The sequence below is a fragment of the Olea europaea genome, chromosome 13 (genome assembly GCF_002742605.1).
Source record: "Olea europaea var. sylvestris chromosome 13, O_europaea_v1, whole genome shotgun sequence".
In the NCBI taxonomy this organism is placed as follows: Eukaryota; Viridiplantae; Streptophyta; class Magnoliopsida; order Lamiales; family Oleaceae; genus Olea; species Olea europaea.
The window spans coordinates 466,799-488,397 of NC_036249.1; the positions used below are offsets into that span (position 1 = coordinate 466,799).

General features: G+C 36.4%; 3 protein-coding genes and 1 long non-coding RNA gene across 5 annotated transcripts; 2 read left to right on the forward strand and 2 right to left on the reverse strand.

Moving 5' to 3' along the window:
* Positions 1–694: 694 nt before the first annotated feature.
* LOC111407132 (peroxisome biogenesis protein 5) lies at positions 695–11,881 on the reverse strand. Its single transcript, XM_023036451.1, has 15 exons — positions 11,561–11,881; positions 10,472–10,600; positions 10,231–10,387; positions 9,694–9,887; positions 8,034–8,282; positions 6,547–6,669; positions 6,203–6,370; positions 5,692–5,885; positions 4,359–4,605; positions 3,970–4,054; positions 3,578–3,687; positions 3,108–3,332; positions 2,377–2,442; positions 1,505–1,599; positions 695–1,423 (listed from the first exon to the last, which is right to left on the reverse strand). Exons 1-15 carry the CDS (start codon positions 11,678–11,680, stop codon positions 1,345–1,347), a joined length of 2,241 nt encoding a protein of 746 aa, XP_022892219.1. The 5' UTR covers positions 11,681–11,881; the 3' UTR covers positions 695–1,344.
* Positions 11,882–13,340: 1,459 nt separating this feature from the next.
* LOC111407134 (COP9 signalosome complex subunit 6a-like) lies at positions 13,341–14,490 on the forward strand. The gene is made up of 2 exons (XM_023036454.1): positions 13,341–13,682; positions 13,814–14,490. The coding sequence occupies exons 1-2, from the start codon at positions 13,400–13,402 to the stop codon at positions 13,927–13,929; spliced, it is 399 nt and encodes a 132-aa protein (XP_022892222.1). The 5' UTR covers positions 13,341–13,399; the 3' UTR covers positions 13,930–14,490.
* Positions 14,491–15,149: 659 nt separating this feature from the next.
* On the forward strand, positions 15,150–16,712 carry LOC111407135. Its single transcript, XR_002705033.1, has 3 exons — positions 15,150–15,422; positions 16,083–16,608; positions 16,698–16,712. It is a non-coding gene; the product is annotated as an uncharacterized LOC111407135 (long non-coding RNA).
* A 580-nt stretch (positions 16,713–17,292) lies between these two features.
* Positions 17,293–19,784, reverse strand: LOC111407133 (putative 4-hydroxy-4-methyl-2-oxoglutarate aldolase 3). Of its 2 annotated transcripts, none has more exons than XM_023036452.1 (2): positions 19,641–19,784; positions 17,293–17,936 (listed from the first exon to the last, which is right to left on the reverse strand). In XM_023036452.1, exon 2 carries the CDS (start codon positions 17,926–17,928, stop codon positions 17,428–17,430), a length of 501 nt encoding a protein of 166 aa, XP_022892220.1. In that variant the 5' UTR covers positions 17,929–17,936; positions 19,641–19,784; the 3' UTR covers positions 17,293–17,427. The 2 variants fall into 2 exon arrangements, with proteins under 2 accessions (XP_022892220.1, XP_022892221.1); XM_023036453.1 differs by lacking the exon at positions 19,641–19,784 and adding an exon at positions 18,141–18,404.
* Positions 19,785–21,599: the final 1,815 nt, after the last annotated feature.

The following is a 21,599-nucleotide window of genomic DNA, read 5'->3' on the forward strand; positions in this document are numbered from 1 at the left end:
AATGTGTCGTTCAGTAGCCATTTTTCTCAAGGATTGCCTCCTAAACGAATTTGATAGCAGTAAAATTGTCAACACTCTGGCTAGGGCTGTCTGGTAGGAGAAGTTTTGTATGTACTGCTGGAATATGCTTGTTATAATACTACTCATAAGGAAATAGAAAGTATACATTTTATCTTATCTGTAATATTTTCATCCTTTTTGTATTTTAGTTACTAATGAACTCTCGAAAAATGTTGGGCTCTTATCAATTCCTTAAAATCTTGGCTAGGTCATTTTATCTGATATCTCCATATAATCTTCTGAAGTCTTTGCTTGGTCATCAAACTAGGATTAATTTAGTGACATGATTGGTGTATTTGATCAAATCAACTATACTTCATATCCCAGCTCCTTGAAAGGATATCAACATATGTAAGCGCTGTTAGTTACTAATGAACTCTCGAAAAATGTTGGGCTCTTATCAATTCCTTAAAATCTTGGCTAGGTCATTTTATCTGATATCTCCACATAATCTTCTTAAGTCTTTGCTTGGTCATCAAACTAGGATTAATTTAGTGACATGATTGGTGTATTTGATCAAATCAACTATACTTCATATCCCAGCTCCTTGAAAGGATATCAACATATGTAAGCGCTGCAATGCCTCTCAATGGCATAAGAAAGAGATATCATTGCCAATTGGTAGGAAAGGAAAGACAAAACAATCAATTCAAATTACAAAGGATCCTCTTAACTCCAATTAAGAATTCGTTGGGGCCTCTTTTATCATCCCGGCCGGGCTATCCGGGGAGGTGCCCTCTATTGGGCAAGGAATGCACCGTTGGACCACCCACTCCCCTTCCTTGGTTCTCGGTATATTGGTTCCCAGTCGTTTGCCGTGCTCTCGCATTTGGGCTCTTCCCACGCGCATTCACATCAAGAACTCCAAAAATAGCAATGACATTATACGATATACTCAGTTAGCTTCATCCTCTAATAAACAAGATCATCAAATGCAAGTTCATTATATTCAATATCGACCCACATCGAGGATTATTTGTATTTTTTTCATTTCCTTTTCCCTAGTTTATTTATTCCTCAACGTCCAATACGATTGTGACTGTCCCAGTCCACACGACTCCAAAAACCATACACCATCTCGAGAGTCTACTACGAGCTTAATAATTTTATAGTCAAAACTTTACATAAAAATGGTTCGCATTAGTTGAACTTCAGGGTCTTTGAGGATGCTGAAACTAATCAGTAGACAGAGATCGTGAACTTCGGTCTCCGTGTGTTGCTGAAGCCCAACATGAGAATCGAGCTACCTGGTTTAAGTCTCCTGTCAGCAGGATAACAAGATAATCACAGCGGGAACTCTTTCTGGAGAAAATCGAGATTCCTTGAGTCACAAGCTTCCAGCATATCGTTCCGGGAAGCACAGCTGCAAAACAAAGAGCAGAAATTAGTTGCAATCAATTAATCATGGACACGATTAAAGGGATTGTTATTTGAAAGAAAGTACCTCAAAGAGATTCTCAAATACTGCCAGGCATTATCTGCCTTTGGATTCATGGAGAGTGCCCGGACATAATAACGTATAGAGTCCTCATACATACCCTGAATGCAGAAGAATGTGTTAACATTCTAAATTAATCCCATGCCACAGAAAATAGAGTAGTGCTTTTCATGCAGTAAGAAGCATTATGAGCGACTAGGTTTCTTGACGAGATATAAGGTTTCACAGCTTCTGTATTTTATACGAGTTATGAATGAAAGAAAGGATAGAAATTTTGGAAGCCAAATCAAACATTGTAAATATTACTCAGCACTAAGAGTACAAATATCAAATTTAGACAAGCACGTAGTAAGAAAGAGGACTAAAAGTTCACAAATGTGTGAAAACAACACAAGTGAGGATTCAACATGGTTTGTAAGAATGGTAATCAATTCACGTAAATTTTATAATCCAGGTTTGTGCAAGAAACTTGGAAACTGAGAAAAGAAAACTTGAATAACATGCTGTGCATTGCAGGATCAAGTTTTGCATTATAGACTACTAAGATGACTAAGGGGAAAAGTATGACTATAAATTTGCAAACTACAGAGCAGAAAGTCTCTACAGCAAGGAAAGATCAATGGCCTAATTGACTGCAAGTTGAATATGCTATGACCCTCTTCATCAAGAATCCAACATCGTATATTTATAAAGTGAAACATCAACATTTTTGTGTGTATTCTAATATGTGTATCATTTTATTTCTTCTGCTAATGCTTCCAAGGTATTTGCATTTCTAAGTGATAAATCCTTAGAAATACTCACAGCATATAAGAACACAAATCGTTGTGATTTATGCACTATGTTTTAATTTGATAAATGCCAAACATTGTTTTTACCTGGTTAGCATAGCTGATGCCCATGTTTGCCCATGCACGTACATAATTAGGCTTTAAATCAAGAGCCTGAGAAGCAAGGAATATATTATGATCTTTGGAAACTGGAAATGCAATATATCACAAAGAGAAGGTTGATGCTATCACATAGAGTCCAACTTGGGTGAACACGCATAGCAAAATCAATAAACAAATTACTAGAATCATTCCCAGAACGTTATATAGAATTGAATCTCACTTTTTCCTCCCATGTAACAAATTCTTTATAAGTTACATCTAGACTTTATGGGCTGTTTCACGTTGGTACAAAGGAGTTAACATTATCGGATTTGAGAGAAAATTAAATTTTTTTTTGGAAGGATTTTTCATTACTGGTGTTATGTAATTCATCTACACACACTTGGTTCGATTCAATGTGAGGAACTAGCAATCAATTTTTAGCTGTCATCATTTACAGTTTTTCATCAGCAGGCTTACTGTTTATCTACAGGGCAATGCTACGTGTACACAATAGTTTATAGACTGCCTTACATTCCTCTCACATGGAGGCCCTTCCATGTGAGGGGGGTATAGGCTGTGTGTATACCTCATGGTGTACACATAGTATTATTCTTATCTACAAATAGCACGAGTTAAGAGTGTGTCTGTGCATGATTACATCCTGCCAGATCCAACTCGGCGTAACTTTATCACTGTAAAGGAAAATGGAGGGAAAAGTGGTAAGATCATTTTACCTGTTGATAGGCAAAAATTGCATCGGCACTCTGAACACTATTAGCTTGGGTTGCACCAAGTTTATTCCAGAGTGAATAATCTCGTGGTTTGAGTTTTAAAGCTGTCTGGAAAGCCTCAATAGCTTTGTCATATTCTCTGGATAAGTTGTACAGGACTCCAAGAACTATGTGTACATCAGCATCATCAGGTGATAGTTTGGCCGCATCATTAAATAATCTAGCAACCTGCACACCTCAAACCAAACTTCGAATGAAGATCCTCATTTACAGCAGTTCGACAAAGGGGATAAAAACAAATAAAGAAAGCCATTTATTGATTAACAAAACAGGTCCCAGACACTGGCAGCTCATCGAAAACTTCATCATTGTAATAGCAATCAATTAGATAGACCACAGACGTAAGTGATGTGATCAATGTACACAGATAGATGCCTGTGCATGCACATAGTAGTAGTTGAAAGGACCCATACGTCAAGATTATAGAGATTATCAGGCTGCTCTGCAGATGTAATGGTCCCATACTTTGGATGATGGCGTAGCCAACTGTACAAGTACTTCAATGCAGCTGCTTGTTCCAATTCTGAGAAGTTCACAAAAACAAACGAACTGTTCAGTCTTCCAATAATATTATATTAGACCATATACAATGGCAAAAAAATAACTATTTTTTGCGAAATACAAAATAAACAGGAAAATCCATGATATATAGTATATACACACGTGAAAAAGCTAGATGCGCAAATATATTTGACCGAGTATGCACACACAATACTATTACAGGCCTAAAGCTAGACCGAAAATCTAGGTGAATCATAGCAGATTTTCTTCTTCGGTTACTGAAGGAGTAACTACTAAGACTAACCATTTGTATGACTCACGCCAAGAGCGAGAAGTACTTCCAAGTTTGTTGGATCAACTTCCTGTGCACGCATCATGGCTGCAATAGCCTGTGACACAACAGATTTTCCATAAGAAATAGGGATTCTATTACCATGTCCAAAGTAAATAAAATGAAAATTCTCAGTGCAAAACTTTCCTATTATGTTTGTTTTTATGGATCTTATTTAGTCAAAATTTCTGAATGAACCCCACCATAAATAACATAAGGGATGATACCTGAAATTAGTATACCTTGAACGTGCAAGCAATAAGAGGTTGTATATATAAAGAAGCATTATTTTAATCAGATGAAAACCAAGATGAAAAATTCAGATATAATTCAGGGAACATACAAGCAAAAACAATTTCAACCTGTTGATCATCGTCATTCTCAGCATGTGCTATGCCTAGTAACCTCCAGCCCTCAGCGTTGTCAGGGTTCTTCAGAACCTCAGCCTCCAAAGCCAGTACTGCTTCACTTAAAAGTCCCTTGCGAAACAATTCTTGCCCTTCTCTCAGAGGATTAGGATGGCCAACATAAGGATTCATATCAGAGAATACATATACACCACTCGAGGTCTCTGATTTCTGCTTCAATGCTACTTGCTCATTCAGGTACCTATCATGAAAACCAGAATTACAATGTGCAATCACATGAAAGGTACGAGGCTATATACTACATGTTAGATCAGATATTATCCACACAACCATGCGAAAGAGAGCACCAATTATGAGAAATGTATTCAATATTCTCAAATTTTTTAACAGTAATAGAGAAGCATAAGGTCAATCAAACGATACATACATGCTTGACTAAAATGTATTTATAGGATAATTTATATTTAAAAAGAAAAAGAAACAAGAACCTGGTACCTAAGAGTCAACTTACAAAGATAATCACTAAGATCATATTTACAAGGATATAAGAACAAAAGATAAAAGCATCAACAAACTTCAAACTTCTGACTAGAACTGGCAAATGGAAGGGTCTGGGGATACGAATGTTAACAGGTGGTAGGTAAAAAGGAACCACTTCTACCCATCTATTTAACAGGTAACTCAGTCGAGAGAAATAGGGTCAGATGCACCACTAACATCAATAAGTTTGCCATCATGAGAAGTTGATTACTTCAGCATCACTATATAGGAGATTTCGGTAGGTTTCATAACTCCCTTTTCCCTCTTTCTATTTAATGCCCTTACATCCACTCAGGTGGGCCTACCTCACACATGCAAGTATATTAATCAGGTACTGTACAATACATGATAACTATGTAAATTCACTGATCCTATATCCTATGATCATCTCAAATGTCTGGATGCAAATTTTCATATCTGCCTACTAGGAAAGGAAGTTTCTTCCAAATATACCACAATTGAATGAAACAGCACTACCTGAGCAGATTATGCTCCTTTGCAAGCATGCAACTTCAAATTCGAAATCCAGTGTAATTTAAATGTATAACTAAACAAAATACAAACTTATATCAATGCGGGGTGCTTGATAAAAGATGGACAACACGCTATTGCTATTACACAATGCGAACACCTTTGCACACATTTCCAATATATAAAAGACATCTGCACGTTTATACTGCAACTACGTTCATGATTTGTTGATCTCCTCTTCAGCTTCTGAATTAATTTGTCATGAGAGTAGAATAAAAGTTCCTTTTCTTTATCTTCAAATAATTACAAAACTTACTCATCATATGCATTTGCCCAGTTATCACCAGAACTATCACCCAATACTCCTCCTGCAACCTGATGCTCAAATTCTTCTGCCCAGTCATTGACATGTAACTTAGAAAATTCATTGACCCACTCACCATCAACCGATCCATGTATCACACGTTCAGAAGCAAACTCATTTGCCCATCCATTAGGTCCATGGGAATGCTGAAAACAAAATAGTGTTAGGTGAGTAGGTGGCATGTAAATTTTCTTAGAGCATAAGGCATAAACTCTACAACAAACATTTGGTCTAAAGCAATAAAATCAACAGAAAACCATTTTACCAACTCGCTAAAGAGATGAAAAGTTTGACAGTCCATAATAAGTTGGAATGTCGGATGAATTATCACTACATAACAAAGCTAGATAGAAAAGACTTTCATTTGATAGATCATCTTGCAAATCCTGAGCCTAGCATAACACTATATTAAAATAAACAGACAAGCCTTAGGTCTTCAGTCCTTGATCAAGTTTGTACTTGCCTGCTCATTCACAAACTGGTCAGCCCATGTTTGACCTCCATTATATTGTTGCTGATACTCTGCAGCCCAATCTCCAGGTGCAGAGAATGTGGCTTGTTTTATTTGATTATCCTCAATAGTAAGTTCGCCACGACTCATCTTTGAAACAAACTGGAGGAACTTTGAATTCTACATGACAGAATTCAGACAGAAAAGTTAATAAATTGGCAATGCAAAAGTCATGTATAAATTCCATAAAGCTAGCATACTTAATGTGTGCTGATGCATTCTCCACTCAAGATCATTTCGTCATCGTACATTCAGACTTATGATAAAAATTAAAAAATCTCAAGATGGATCATTACCTGGAATTTTGGGTCATTGTTTTGAGCAAGAGTGTGCGCTAGCTTACGTGTGTGCTCCATGGCGGCTAAGCTAGAAATATTTGCACCTCTCATTTGATCTATTGATGCAAGTTGGGATTGCTCCTGTGATAGTTGGAGTAAAACTGTAATATCAGAGTACTGATAAAAGAAAGGAGTGGCAGTTTCCAGTGTGAATGTACTTGATTGGACATAACTCAGCAACAGTAGATATAAAAAGACAATGTAATACGGCAGTTCATTTCAAAGGACGGCACTTACAACACATAAATGAGCCCATATTTGCACCAGTGTATGCATTTGCATAGTTCTTATTTAGTTTACCATGGTCTCCTTGTCAGTTCGTTCATCGAGGAGGATTTTCGTTTAAATTGATAATGACTAGAATATGCTGGGAAAAAGTTGTTAGATGCTCACTCATTTCTACTCACAAGCCCAGCAAACTTTACTAAACCAAGCAAAACAAGACTATTTTTAGTTTCCCATCTTTTTTGGTTGAAAAGAACACAAATTTTTGTAGGGATCCACAGGATTGAGAAACTCATAATCCATCATATGTAACTCCAAGCACTAATTTGTTTGAAAGTCAAAATACAGTTGGGGTGTAAATATTATCATTCGGAATTTAATCATCCCCACTAAACAGAAAATTTGCTTTCATTTCCACGACAGAAAATTAATAACTACACATCAAATATCAAAAGCACTTTAAGACTAATCCTTTCAAATATACTACTAGACCGGGCATTTTGGTACATTTAAACATATTCAAAATGGCCCCACTTCTATCTTCTCATATTGTTCTCTCACATCTACACCAGATGAATGGTCCCATTTTTGCTTCTTTCCATGAACCTTAAAAGTCATTTTATCCAGAAATATTAGGGATTATGATTATGAAACTGCAGAAAACACACCACCTCCACTTCTTGTTCTATATAACTGCAATAGTTAAATCAAGACATTTGAAATGGAATCAAAGGCAGATTAATTTGTGAATAATCAATAGTATCAGAGAATCACATTATAATACAAAACTAGTATGCAATTGGGTTCATAGACTTAAGTTTATCATGTAATTTTTTGTTTTAAGGACTGTATATTATCAATGTGATGGATAGGATCATTTTATCTCAATCAGCAAATTCACACAATTAAAGATCCTATTTACTAAAGGTGTTACACCTAACCCTTTCTTCTTGTAACGAGAAGAAAGAAAACACATATATGTATAGAAACAGAACTGAGACGATGGATATATACATATATATGTGTGTGTGTGTGTGTGTGTGTGTGTGTGTAAAAAATATATATTTGTAAATTGAACTGTAAGGCAACTTAGAATTCATTACTTTCATCTACAGATATCATTAATCACTAGAAAATTGAACTTATAGATTAATTAACTAAATTATGATCACAATCTATCAGCCTGTCAGCTGCAAAATACAATCTGAGACACTACTTACACGCTCAAATTCAGTAGCCCAACCATTAGCACCATGTTGTCGTTCAAATGACTGAACCCATGCATTAGGATCATTGTGTTCTATTTGGTGCTGCGAAAATTCAGCTACCCACCCATCTGTGGCATAAGGCCCAGGTTTCATAACTTGGGACTCATTCCAATACTCCTCCAGCTCTGGGAATCTACCTGGCATAGGGCCTCTGGACCTGATGTCATTATCAATATCTAAAGAAGAAAGCAGTGCGTTAACCTGCAAAGAAAACAAATTCAGAGTTACAAGCGAGTAAAAATATGCAGAAAAATTAATGATCAGGCACATTTCCTCGGCATTTTTACATTTCGTTTAACATATTGATGCAGTCATTACAACCTTGATAAAGAAGTTTGGATCACACGACAACCTAACTAAAGAATTTCTCCTCCTACAAAATCCAATTTTGGATTCTTCAGTGCTGATTTCACAGAGCTCGGGGTTAGGATATACAAGAACTCAAGTCTCACGGAATTAAACGGATTTCTTGCAGGGTTTGGAAACAGGATTGCATCTTAAGAAAGGGTTCATTTACACTGATTCCAGACATACAAGAACAAATATCTTAACAATCAAAATAATTTCTTCAAGAAATTTAGACAGAGGATTGCATCTTCACAAAGGCTAAAATATACAAAAGCTAGCTCCAGGGAAACTAGAGGTGGAGAAATTAGGTTGGAGACATAACAAGGGATGAAAGAGAATTAAGGTCTTGATGTGGCAGTAAGATCACCCCCTGAGGTGGGTGGAGAGACATAATTAATGTGTACAATTTCATCTATCCAAAACATCAATTTTTCTACAGTGATAGTTTGACAAAATTGACAATGGTTTGTGAAATCGCAAAAGTATCAGAAAGTGGAGTGAAAGTAAAGGGCAGAAACGGAGGAAGTGTTGGTTAGTGGTAATGATGTTAACAGCGTGAACTTGGCAGCTGGCAGCTAAAACTAAGTTCTTCCCAGCTCCAGGTATTTAGGTACAGAAGATGCATTCAAGTCAGATTATGTCACATTAATGCCAAAACCGAATTGCAGCTGATGCAGCATTGAACAGGTCTATAAGATAACTGAATTTCAATTATAATGGCACAAATATGAAAAAGCCAGACAAGGCGCAGAGAGAGAGAGAGAGAGAGAGAGAGAGAGAGAGAGTTTGGGAAGGTGGTTTTTAAATATGGAGATCCAGTCAGAGCCTAATAAAACTGTAACAGCCTCTGTAAGAGAAAGAGAAACCTCGGGCGTCTGTTCTAATGCTATGAAACAGTTGAAATACTCTTTCTATAGTCACATATGACATTTTCTACAATATTTACTTTAAATGAACATAATATGATCAATTTTGATCAGAAAGTAAATTTCCTTGTTTTAGGCTGATGATAATAATCCAATTATCGATTGAAGTGGTCTGTCTTTGCCTGGCATATGAAACATATAAATTGTGGAGAAAGCTTCAACCTAATTCCCATATAGTCCATTTTACAGTTTTAAAGCTTTCAATGACGAAAAATTCGAAAGCATTGCAAGAGAAAAATGTGATAATGCCAAAAGACATAAAGAAAGTGACAGGCAGAAGAGACAAAACATAGACTTAATAAATGTCAACTTCCAACTGTTAATCATATGAACAGAACCTGTGCATTAATAAAATCTTCATTCTTATCTGCAAAAAAGTGCCTAGCCATAATACTGCTGCGATCACGTATGCATTGTTTATCACCTTCAGACAATCCTAACACTGGAAGTGAAGTAGGACGGAAAGGTAGGCCATTATGGCTACTGTGGACAAATGAGTGCAAGAAACTTGACAACACTCTTTGAGGTGGGCCTGCAAAGGACAAAGTGAAGGAAGCGAAAAAACATAAAAAATCAAAAAATAAATTGTTAGCAAAGCATTAATCATAACATTACACTTTTGAATGATACCATTTTCTTTTGAAGGATCCACATCAACCAGTCGAGGTCATATAGGAGGTGGAAGAAGGAATTAGTTTTGTACTGCATTTATCTAAACAACTCACTAACTGAACTAAAATTTTGGTAACAACTGGATACTTGTTTCTACATAAAAGTGACCTCCTTTGAACCCCTAAAACATTTTTTATTCACCTTCACTAACAACAATAATAATGACCACATTGAATTAATAGAAAAAGACATTTCAGGATTACCATCCAAACTAGGTTGAATCCGACCGTGCTCTAAAGGAATATTTGTCATACTATCCCTTCCCAAAGAATGAGGAATTTGAGGTCTTTGTATCTCATCCCAAGCATCCGCAAACCTGTTTTGATCTGCAGAGCGGAAACCTTGAAGGAATTCCGATCCCTGAGAGAATGAAGTATGAAGAGAATGATTTGACGTGTCCACAATCAGACATCTAGAGAGAGAGAGAGAGAGAGAGAGATCTACCTGGGCATGAGGCTGCAGTGGGTGTTCAAGCTCTGACCCTGGAAGGGCAGTAAAAGGTTCTTCAGTCCCTGCAAAAAGATTGCTATTGGTGTTCGTGGTTGTGGCCGTAGGAATCTCTCGCAGCCTTTCCTGCTTAGAGATAAATCAAGTAATCAACATTGTCAATTGTTTCAAAAGCAATAGATACTTTCTATTGTAAACTCTTATGACCAAAATGTATGTTTTATGATTATTATTTCCCTTGGAGGGCAATGTCTTTTAGGGATTGCTCCTGCTCACAGCGAATCCTTCAGCATCAAAGGAGAATATGCAGAAAGAATTCTTAAAGTGGTTTTCGTGTACCTAGAATGGCTCAGTCTTAAAAATGAGCATATGACATCTTCCTCGTTAAGGAAGAGCGTTCAAAACATACGCATTCAAGCTCAGAGAATTGTGTTTGTTTGCTTCTTGAGGCTTTCAAAGTACTTCATTCAATCTTTTGGGTTTTCAGATCTACATCTTCTAAATTCTTATCCTTGCGTAGAAGAGGAGGAGAAGGTTTCTTTTCAACTTTGCATACTTCGAAATGGTTTGGAAAATATTACATAGTCAAAATAAATGATGAACAGATAGCTCATCTGGTTAATTAGGTTCTGCAAATGTTAACATATAGAGGCAGAAAGTATACACACTCAAAAGGCCTAAGTCAATGCTACTCCACTTAAAGAAAATGTCAGGAGTAGGCCTCTCGTTGGATCGATATATCTTGCTATCTTCTGATGTTTCTCTAAAGGTCTAGTCAACTAATCGAAGTTTATCCACTTGAATTTATTCTGATCCGTGATAATATTTCTATAATAGGTCCAACAGAATTATAGTTTCTCTTATTATCTTATAATTTTCAATTTTTTCTTGGAGGCGAAAATATTTCAAGTAAACCTACAGTAGTTTCTACTCCTAGTCTCCTACCATACGAAATAACACGAACTACAACCACTATTTAGAGATATTCCATAAAACAAAACTATATGAAGAATCCAATCAGACTCAGAACCTTAGGTCAATTAGAATTTATGCAAAATCAATTTAACTGATAATTCAAGAAAAAACCTGAGTTTTAGAGGACGAGCCGATGAGGGCGTTGGTGAGAGCTCCAAAAGGATTGGAGGAACCTGAGGAGCCAGGCACTGCGCAAGCAGCGCCACCAGTAACCAACTCTCGCATCGCCATCTCTATCAGAATTCACCACCGCTCTATTCTCTCCTCAACACCGTCCGTTTGTTAGTACTATCGGATGAAAATTCAATTCCAGAAAAACTGAGGTGATGTATATAGAATCGAGGAGCTGGATAATACGGTGTGGGGACGGAATAAGAGGATGCAGGGGCTGTTGTACTTTTATGGGGAATGTCACCGTAGATAGGCAGTGTTTGTTTGTGGGGTTATCTCTATAAATTACGTTACTTGTACAATTCTTTTTTTTTTTTTTTTTTTTTTCAAGGTGTTCAATTTTTGACTAATTCTTGGGTCAGTGATCCGGCCCCTCTTCACACAGTCCAGTTAATCGCGGGATGTGCCTCCAACTAGCCAGGGTCCGAGCCCTCCGCACCGATCTGTCAAAGTACCAAGCAAGTCAATCCAAGTTGCATCTTGCCTTCCAAGAATAATCTTTGCCTTCCAAGATTTCTCTTGCCTTCCAAAAATAAATCCTTGCTTTCCAAAAGCCTCATGAATCGAACTCACGACCTCTGATCTGCCAGTGAAGAGGTGCCCCGGGGGGAGTTACTTGTACAATTCTTTTTTACCATGTAGGTTGATAATTCTTTTTTTACTTCACAACGGCATGTTTATCCATTTTAAAAACTATTTTTAAAATTAATGATCGAAATATCGATGATATTAATGCTGTCGTCCATTCGACCATAATTGTACAAATAGAGTAATTAAGCCCCTCGTTTGAATCACATTATGGTAAAAATGAAAATGAAAAATATAGTCGTTATAGATTCCACACAAGAGATAACAAATTAAATATGATGATTTAATGTAATGAATAACAATCATATTGTTCATTTTAATAAGGAAATAATGGGGGCTCAAACAGACTTTCTATTTCGATCCTTGTGGCCACCGCTGGACCGACTCTCAAAATTGTAAAGAAAAATTGCAGAATTGGTCCTTCATTTATTTCTTTGATTATAATAGTCGCTCGATCAATTTCCAACAACAAAAATTGTACAAATTCAAAATTTTACATTAGTCCTTGATTTAGTTCTTTGGACCTTGTCTGAGAGAGGTTCTCCCCAAATTTCTATCCAAATTATTATCGTTGGTGGGCCCCGATTGTGAGATAGGAGAGTCAACAATTGTAGTTGAAGGGGCTGCAACGATAATATTTGTGCTTAAAATCTGGCAAAAAAAAAAAAAGCAATACCAGACATGACCTTAATTATAATAGTCACTTGATCAACAATCAACAACAAAAAATGACAAATTTGTATAAAATACTAAAATGATCCCCCCCCCCCTCGATATGCATTACTCGATCATTTCATCTTGATGACCAAGAGAAGCCAAGCCATAGAACTTAAGTATGGGCTCTATTGGACCCAATGCGAGTGATGGTAGCAGCTACATCGACAATGGGAATGGGTGGGATGGGTTGGAATACAAATTTTACCTAGCATTAAATTGATCGAATTATTATTAAACGTTTGACTTTTTATCAAGTTCATAAATTATTGAAAGAAATCATTGAAAGTCCTTCGCACATTTATTGAAAAAAATTTAGACTTAGGTGCTATGATTTAAAAGTTTGGAACCAATGCTGCAAATTTTGTAATAATTTTTAATTAAAGCCAATGCATCTGGAATTCCCGTCTCCACTATAAAGCTCTGAAGCAAAAAAGGTAAACTGCCGAGGATCGTGAGTTTGAAGGAAGAGAAAAAATGGCGTCATCGTCCAGCAGTGGCCTAACATTCAAGCTCCATCCTCTCGTCATCTTAAACATCTCCGATCACTACACACGGATCAAGGCCCAATCGCAGCCTCCTCCCACCTCCTCCGCCGTTAATGATGCTGTTTCCTCCCCGCCTCCGCCGCGAGTTTTTGGCTGCGTTATTGGCGTTCAGCGCGGTCGCACTGTCGAGATTTTCAACAGCTTCGAGCTCCTTTATGACTCATCCACCCACACCCTCGACCGCGCTTTCCTTGAGAATAAACAAGAGCTCTGTTTGTATTTATTTTATTTTCCTTGTTGTCGTTTTTCATTTTATTTGTTTAATGTATGTATGTGGTATGATTCTGATTGTGGTTTTAGGGTTTTGTGGAAAATTGATAATTGAAGTTGTTTGGGGATGCAGATAAGAAGGTATTTCCACATTTTTATGTGCTGGGATGGTACTCGACAGGGGGTGATGCACAAGAATCTGATATGCACATTCACAAAGCTGTGAGCTCGGATTATCCTATTATATAGTCTAACTGTTTAATTTTCATTTTAGACTTTAATTCTGTTCGGTGTGGATTTTTTAAAAAGAGAAATTATCTATGGAATAGGGATGGGAATATTTGAGTATTTGCACTATTACTTGATATTTGAAGTTGATTTTCTAGGCAAGCGTAGGCATAGTTAACAACAACAGGAATTCAGAATTACTCAAAGAATATGATACGCATTTTGTCAAAGGATTTCATAGTTACTTTGAGAAAATGGTACACATTTCGTCGAAGATTTGTAGTTTTCCATGTGTCAATCATATGCAGCATGTTGCAGGAGATCAACAACATTTAGAACATTCAATTGAAATTTCAGTTTTCCTTTTGTTTTTCATATTTCACAAGTAGAATGTGGAAGTGGTACTGTATTTCGCTTGTATCAGCCTCCTAAAATGTTGCTGATTTATAATTGTTTTAATAGGTTAGGTATGCATTTCTGTTCTTCCTTCCATCTTGCAATTGTTGGTGTCTGAAAAAAATAAACAACAAACTACTCACCCTCCAATATCTTGGCTATTCCTATTGTGAATAATCGCTTAACGCTCCAGATCCCCCCCCCCCTCGATATGCATTACTCGATCATTTCATCTTGATGACCAAGAGAAGCCAAGCCATAGAACTTAAGTATGGGCTCTATTGGACCCAATGCGAGTGATGGTAGCAGCTACATCGACAATGGGAATGGGTGGGATGGGTTGGAATACAAATTTTACCTAGCATTAAATTGATCGAATTATTATTAAACGTTTGACTTTTTATCAAGTTCATAAATTATTGAAAGAAATCATTGAAAGTCCTTCGCACATTTATTGAAAAAAATTTAGACTTAGGTGCTATGATTTAAAAGTTTGGAACCAATGCTGCAAATTTTGTAATAATTTTTAATTAAAGCCAATGCATCTGGAATTCCCGTCTCCACTATAAAGCTCTGAAGCAAAAAAGGTAAACTGCCGAGGATCGTGAGTTTGAAGGAAGAAAAAAAATGGCGTCATCGTCCAGCAGTGGCCTAACATTCAAGCTCCATCCTCTCGTCATCTTAAACATCTCCGATCACTACACACGGATCAAGGCCCAATCAGATTAAAATCAGAATTTTAGTAAATTTTGATAGAATTTAATGAGATGTGTGGTTGAAAAGTTGTGGGACCCATAAAATATGTGGTTCAAATTAATTGTTGACTTTGATTGAAATTTAAATCTAGACCAAACATTGGCTTTGTATTCTTGATTTACTTATCAATGGGGAAGTTCTTTTATGCTGTTGTTCCTGTTGCATTCCTTGCACATATTTCTGATTTCTTTTGAATTCACGCCACCATTATATTGAGATAAATGTTACAAGTGGTTTATTAAAAATCTTGAAATATAACTGTTTCAATTTTTTCTTTGATTCGACATACTACATTTTTTGTTTCAGGAATATAATGACACGTTGTTGATTACTTACCTTGCCATGTTCACCAATTGCTCGAGGTATGTTATTTGGGTTTCTGCTATCTAAAATCAAAGGAAGAAATAGGTTAGATCCGTGGAATGAAACCATTTCCCGGAACTAAGGAGGAGGCCAAATTTGTCTCATGACAATTGTGAAAAGTTTGAGATGTATCTGCTGTAGGGAATGTATATTAACCCTTTAGTATATGATAGCTTGCCACTGATTTCAGCTCTAACTGAAGATTCCTATTGATATTATAGTCCAGTCAATGGTAATACAAAAAGTTTTATTCTGTCCATACTCCGTAATCCATTTAGGACAGCAAGATATCAACTATGATTGTCAGGCTCTCGAGTTGGTTCAGATTTGCTAATGGTCTAATTATGGTTCAGATTTGCTGATGGTCTAATTATCTTTTGGCGCGTAAGCTTCATAATAGGTCGAAGGATCTTACTACATGTCTATCAATATTTACACATAGGATTACATAATGCCACATGACACTCTACCATTTGCCAGCTTAAAACACAATCAATTATGTTTTCTCTCTACATCATTTTTGGTAATTGCTTATTTACCATTTTGATGTACAATTAGCAATATCCCAAGCAGAATTAACTTTGACTAACAAGTATGCTCTCTGTTTTCGTTAACCACATCGGATATATTATAACATTTCTCTCTGGTCCTTTGGTCAGCACAATGAATGAGATGGTAGATAAGTTCAACACTGCATATGACAGGCATAGTAGGAGAGGTGGACGATCGGCTTTCATCTGAAAGTACTTCTGGCATCTCCTTGCGTCCTCGGTCTGCTTTTACAACATTTACAAATCAAGGAATAACATTTCCAATTAATCAAAACGAGTTGTGAAAGTACAGGAACCAAATATTTCTTGTTTCTTTGTTTCTAATAGTGGCTATGCCATTACCGGATTTCTTATCATTTTGCAGGTTTTTTTTTTTTTTTCTTTTCTTTGGAGGAAATTGAAGATATGATTTCAAGATAGTACACACATTTTGATAATCGTGATGCAGATCTTTTTGTTTGTTATTGGCATTCGCAATATGTTTTTATGAATTTATCTGTGCTGCTATGCTGTATTCATTGTGCTTCTTAGCGAGGACCTATGCAATTTCTTTTAAAGGAATGAAGGTTCTGCTGCAGTTGGAGAATTTCATTTATTGACAAACAGCATGCGGTGAAATAGATTTCTTTTCGAAGTAAATTCTTCTATCGCTAAATCTTCTTTCAGAAGCCAAAATTTCGATGGCATTTTGGATCCTGTTGAATGGATGTGGTCCCTTTGCAGGGCACAGATGCCTTGAGAGCAGCAAGGTGAGACATTTGGATCGCGTACCAAAACCTATCTATGAAGCAAGCTCCTCGATTTGATCTAGGCCACCACTTTATGTCTAATTACCTTTCCTAGTTTGAACCTTAACTTTATAAAGGTGCTGCTGAATGGATGATAAATCCTTGATCAAAAACTCAAATCTGAAAAATGAGTACTATGGTATAGTTTTGTATTTAATTAGTCCATCAGTTGGAGATAAGGAAACTCGAACCTCACAAGGACATGGTAAACCACCGACTCATGGCCCCGACTAAGTCTACCATATAGAGGTTGACAATAGACATCAACTCCCCAAATATATTGATTGTATTGTGCTCTTCAAATAACGACTCTTCTCAAAATCTCAATCAAAAGATGCTGAGAAGTTGGTCTAAAATTCTAGAAGACGGCTTTTTAAATCATGTTAAATCCTTTGAACTGATTTCTGCAAGCAAATGAAGGCAACTAACTTTGAAATGTTCAAATGAGTGATTAATTTCACTTTACAGTATAAAGGCATTGGTTTGACCACGTCAGCGAATCCACAGTTCATTCAACAGGGGATGTAAAATTAAGCAAAACAGGAATAACAGGATTAACTGATCTTGGAAATCAAAGCATTTGCCTCATAGTCTAGGCCAGGTGAAAATGTTAGCTACATTGCAGAAACTGACACCTTTATTAGACTAGATAAATCAATACATCACTAGATAGACAGCTCGGTTTTGGATATGAGTATGCCATCACTATCTGCATACAACCATTCCCCGTCACGAATTAATATTCCCGCAACATGAATTAGGACGTGTTTTTCACCATTGCCCTTTTTGTTCGATTTCTGCGGATGTGATGCCAAGGCTCTAACCCCAATATCACAGCTGTTGATCTCGTCTACATCTCTAATACAGCCATTAACTACAATACCAGCCCAGCCATTATTTTGCGCCAATTGTCCAAGATTTCCTCCTACCAAGGCACATCTCGTGCTGCTTCCACCGTCGATGACCAGGACTCGACCTTCACCTCGGGTTTCGAGAAGCTCTCGGATCAACACATTGTCTTCAAACGCCTTAAGAGTAGCAATGGGGCCAGAGAACGCTCGACGTTGGCCATAGATCTGGAAGACAGGTTGCAGTACCCGTAGATCACCACTCGACAGAAGTGCTCCATTTGTATCACAAGCTTCAGCGGTTGCTAAGGAAGCCATATATTCACCTGCACGTACTGTTGTTATAAATATTGAAATAACTTGGAAGAGAATTTTATAGCTTTCATCTGCTTACACATTTGATATTTCTAGTCTGTTACCATGAAAAATTCAAAGAAAATGAAAGGTATAAAATAATCACTTATATGAAATACGAACAAACAAATATACATAGAATTATTGCAGCATCTAGTGTGCATAACATGTCTCACCCCTGATCCCATAAAAGTAAAGACAGAATGCCCCCCAGGACACATCCGAGTTGGTGGAACAATCACTTCGCTGGGACGTTGAAAGCAAGGGTGGAGAGTTCGATTCCTGGAGTTAACACTGGGTGCTAAAATGGAGGGGAAGCCATTTGGTTGAACAAACGCCCAGCGAGGAGAGCTCTCTTTGCGGAAGGAGTCCAAATGAGTTGTGGGAACCTGGGAGCCAACAAGGGCACATCCTGCGATTTACCTCCTGAGGTGCTGAGGGGCCGGAGGTTCAGGGACAAGGATCTAGTCGGACGCAAGCCGGACACCTTGTAAAAAAAAAAAAAAGACAGAAGGACAATGAAAATAAGCATCTAAATCCCTAGAGGTTGCCATTCACTCAGTATATTAATTTCTTAAGTTACCACTCGCAATGGTCCATGAAGTGTTCGTGGTTATCATGACAACAATCCTCCCTCCTTTTAATATCCGTTTCTAGTTCTAAGAGATGGTTGACTATTTGTACGACATTGGTTTATAAATTCCTCGTATTTTCCGCTGTCCCGATGGATGGATGTAGCTACGAGTAAAATGGTTGCTGAAACGTATCTTTCGGCAGGATTATGCTTGAAGCTCTGCACCTATTTATAACCAACTAATCTTTGAATTTCATTGCCTCACTTGTTATATTCTGATTCTCCTGAGACCACTAATTTGGAGATCAAAATTGGGTTAAGAGTTTTATCTTTCAATCCTGGATTTCCCGACTCCACGACCACAACCACGTTCGAAAAATCTTACAAAACGGATATAACTGAACCTGAACACCAGTATCCACAATAAAAAAGACGCGAATTATCACTGGCCATCATATTATATGAGTATTACCTTCCATGGTGGTTCACATGGCAAAATTCTATGGATAAGCCCTAATTGGGCTAGTTCCTATTTACAAAAGCAATAAAAGAAATGAAACAAGAACAATAACCCAAAAAATTCCTATATAATGTTAACCTCATCTAGCAGCACTCGAGGGGCTATGAGAATAACAAGATTAGGCTCCAGACCACACCATCAAACAAAAATAGCATTTATAATGCAAAATGTAGCCTTTCCACCTACATCTTAGTGCAACTCATACATGATATCCTGGCTGAGCAGTCATTGAATTAGGGCCAATAATTTATAAAATATGTCCTGTATATTATAACTCTAATTCATATACCGATATACTGCCCCCAACCCAGTACTGGACTCGCTTAATTAAAATCCATCTTGTTGAATTTCATATAATTACATCCAATTAATCCAAAATTAATACTTCAAATTAAACGAAAATTACTATCACATTCCTCAATCTTGCAAGGGACAGCCCATTCCATAATTGAATTATTATCAGATTTAAAGCTACACTAATAATAAACAGAAACCACCGCACAGAATCCAAATGATTGATATAGATTATCAAAACATTATACAGGTAAAACTAGAATTATAATGTGTAGAATAATCAATTACCTGTCTACGAAGAAGAACCAATTTTACGGGACTGGATAAGCTTTATGCCTTTATATGCATCTCGTCCATTGGGAACTAGTCGACAGTAGATGATGTGATATGATCATCTTGGTAATTGTGCCCTCAATTTCCATCACGCAACTAGGCTGCGGATATGTTTGACCTTCGAGTTGGAAAAAAGTTTTGTAACTATTATGCCCCAAATCTAATCGACTTTAAATATAAATAATTTTAATATATAGTTGATGTAATCTATGGCAGATTTATTATTGATTAATTAATATTTAATTGAATTAAATAATGAAGTCCATAAATTCAAATCTCAGTAATTTGTTAATCACATGGAGTTGTGATGTAAGATACAAATTACATATGATTGAATTTTAAATCATTCGTGATCGTAAGTAATGACGAGATATAAATATCGTTATTACCAATAGACCATCACATGTGAATATTTTACTTGTAAAGTAAGTACCTGATCTCACAGGCTAAAGTGTGGTGACATTTAAATGAACACGTAGATATTTGTTATAAAACAAAATATTGGAGACCTGCTAAGAGATTCCACATGGATAATTATTTGAGTATCAGTGGTGAATCTCTAAAGTTCGATAGTGAAATTGGTTTTTTGATTTGAGGTCATTATAGTGCATTGTATGAAAATATTCATACTTTGACGATATTGTATGTTACTCTACTAAGGGTCGCTAATACGGTATCGTTCGGGTATGTCAAGAATCGTATGAAGGTTGTGAATGACCAACAAAGGATTCGTTACTCTTAGATAGTAAGAGATTATGATCTACATTTCATTCAATTAAATCGATAACGAAATATTTGGTCAAGGTGTACTCAAAAGTCGAAAAGGAGTTTGACTTATAAAGACTTAATAGTAGAATGAAAGATATGATCGATAATTGGGATTGACACACTTTCATATCTCGTAATTGATTGGATCATATTGACGAAAGGATTATAGTTCAAGATAAACGAACGAGTTTGATTTTGTCATACTATGTGACATTTTTCATTACATGTATTGCCTTAACACATTACTAAATATCAATTTGGGACGACGAATGTGAGTTGGTGATAATTTAAAATGGTGCTTTAATTTATTAATTTTGATTAGATCAAAATAATTATTCACATCGCTAGGTATTTTGGTCGGGAACCTGATGAGTCACACATGAAAGGAGAAATAGAAGGTTGTGATTTGACAATTAATTAATTTAACAAACGTTGGATAAATTAATTAATTGAGTTGCTTATTTATATGTCTGATTTGATTAATTAATTCATTGATCGAATTTAATTAAATGAATTAATTAAATATTAGACCAGGTCAGGCCAAACTTATTTAGGCTTATATAAATAAGTATCTAGGATTTATAATTTGGTAGAAAATTTTTATTTTTGCTAGCACAAGAGGAGAAAAATCCTAATTCCTGCAATCTTGTTCTCTGTGTGAAATTCCATTGAAGACTAGATGATTGGATAACTATATGTGACAAATCAAGATTGTTGAAATGAAAGAAAAGTAAAAGAGTTTGCAGAATCAAAGAAATATACAATTTATATCACAGTTTTCTATCTAAACACAAAGTAAATCTTAAGTGAGAATTGAAATTTATTAGAATTAAGCAATTTGTATAATATTAGTTGACAAACATTGTTGACAACGTTGGAGGTGATGAAATCTAGACCAATGATTTAAAAAATAATTTTTGACAATTTAACAAATGGATGGATGTGATAATACCAACAAAGGTTGTCATCCATTATTGTAAAATTAACATTAGGGCTGGACATGGTCCGGTTCGGTTCGGTTCTAACGAGAACCGAATCGATCTGAAATTTTCGGGTATTTAGTAAGTGGAACCGTCGGGTCCAAATTTAATTACAGAACCGTTCGGGTTCGGTTCCGTTCGGTCCGGTCTGGTTCGGTTCCATTCG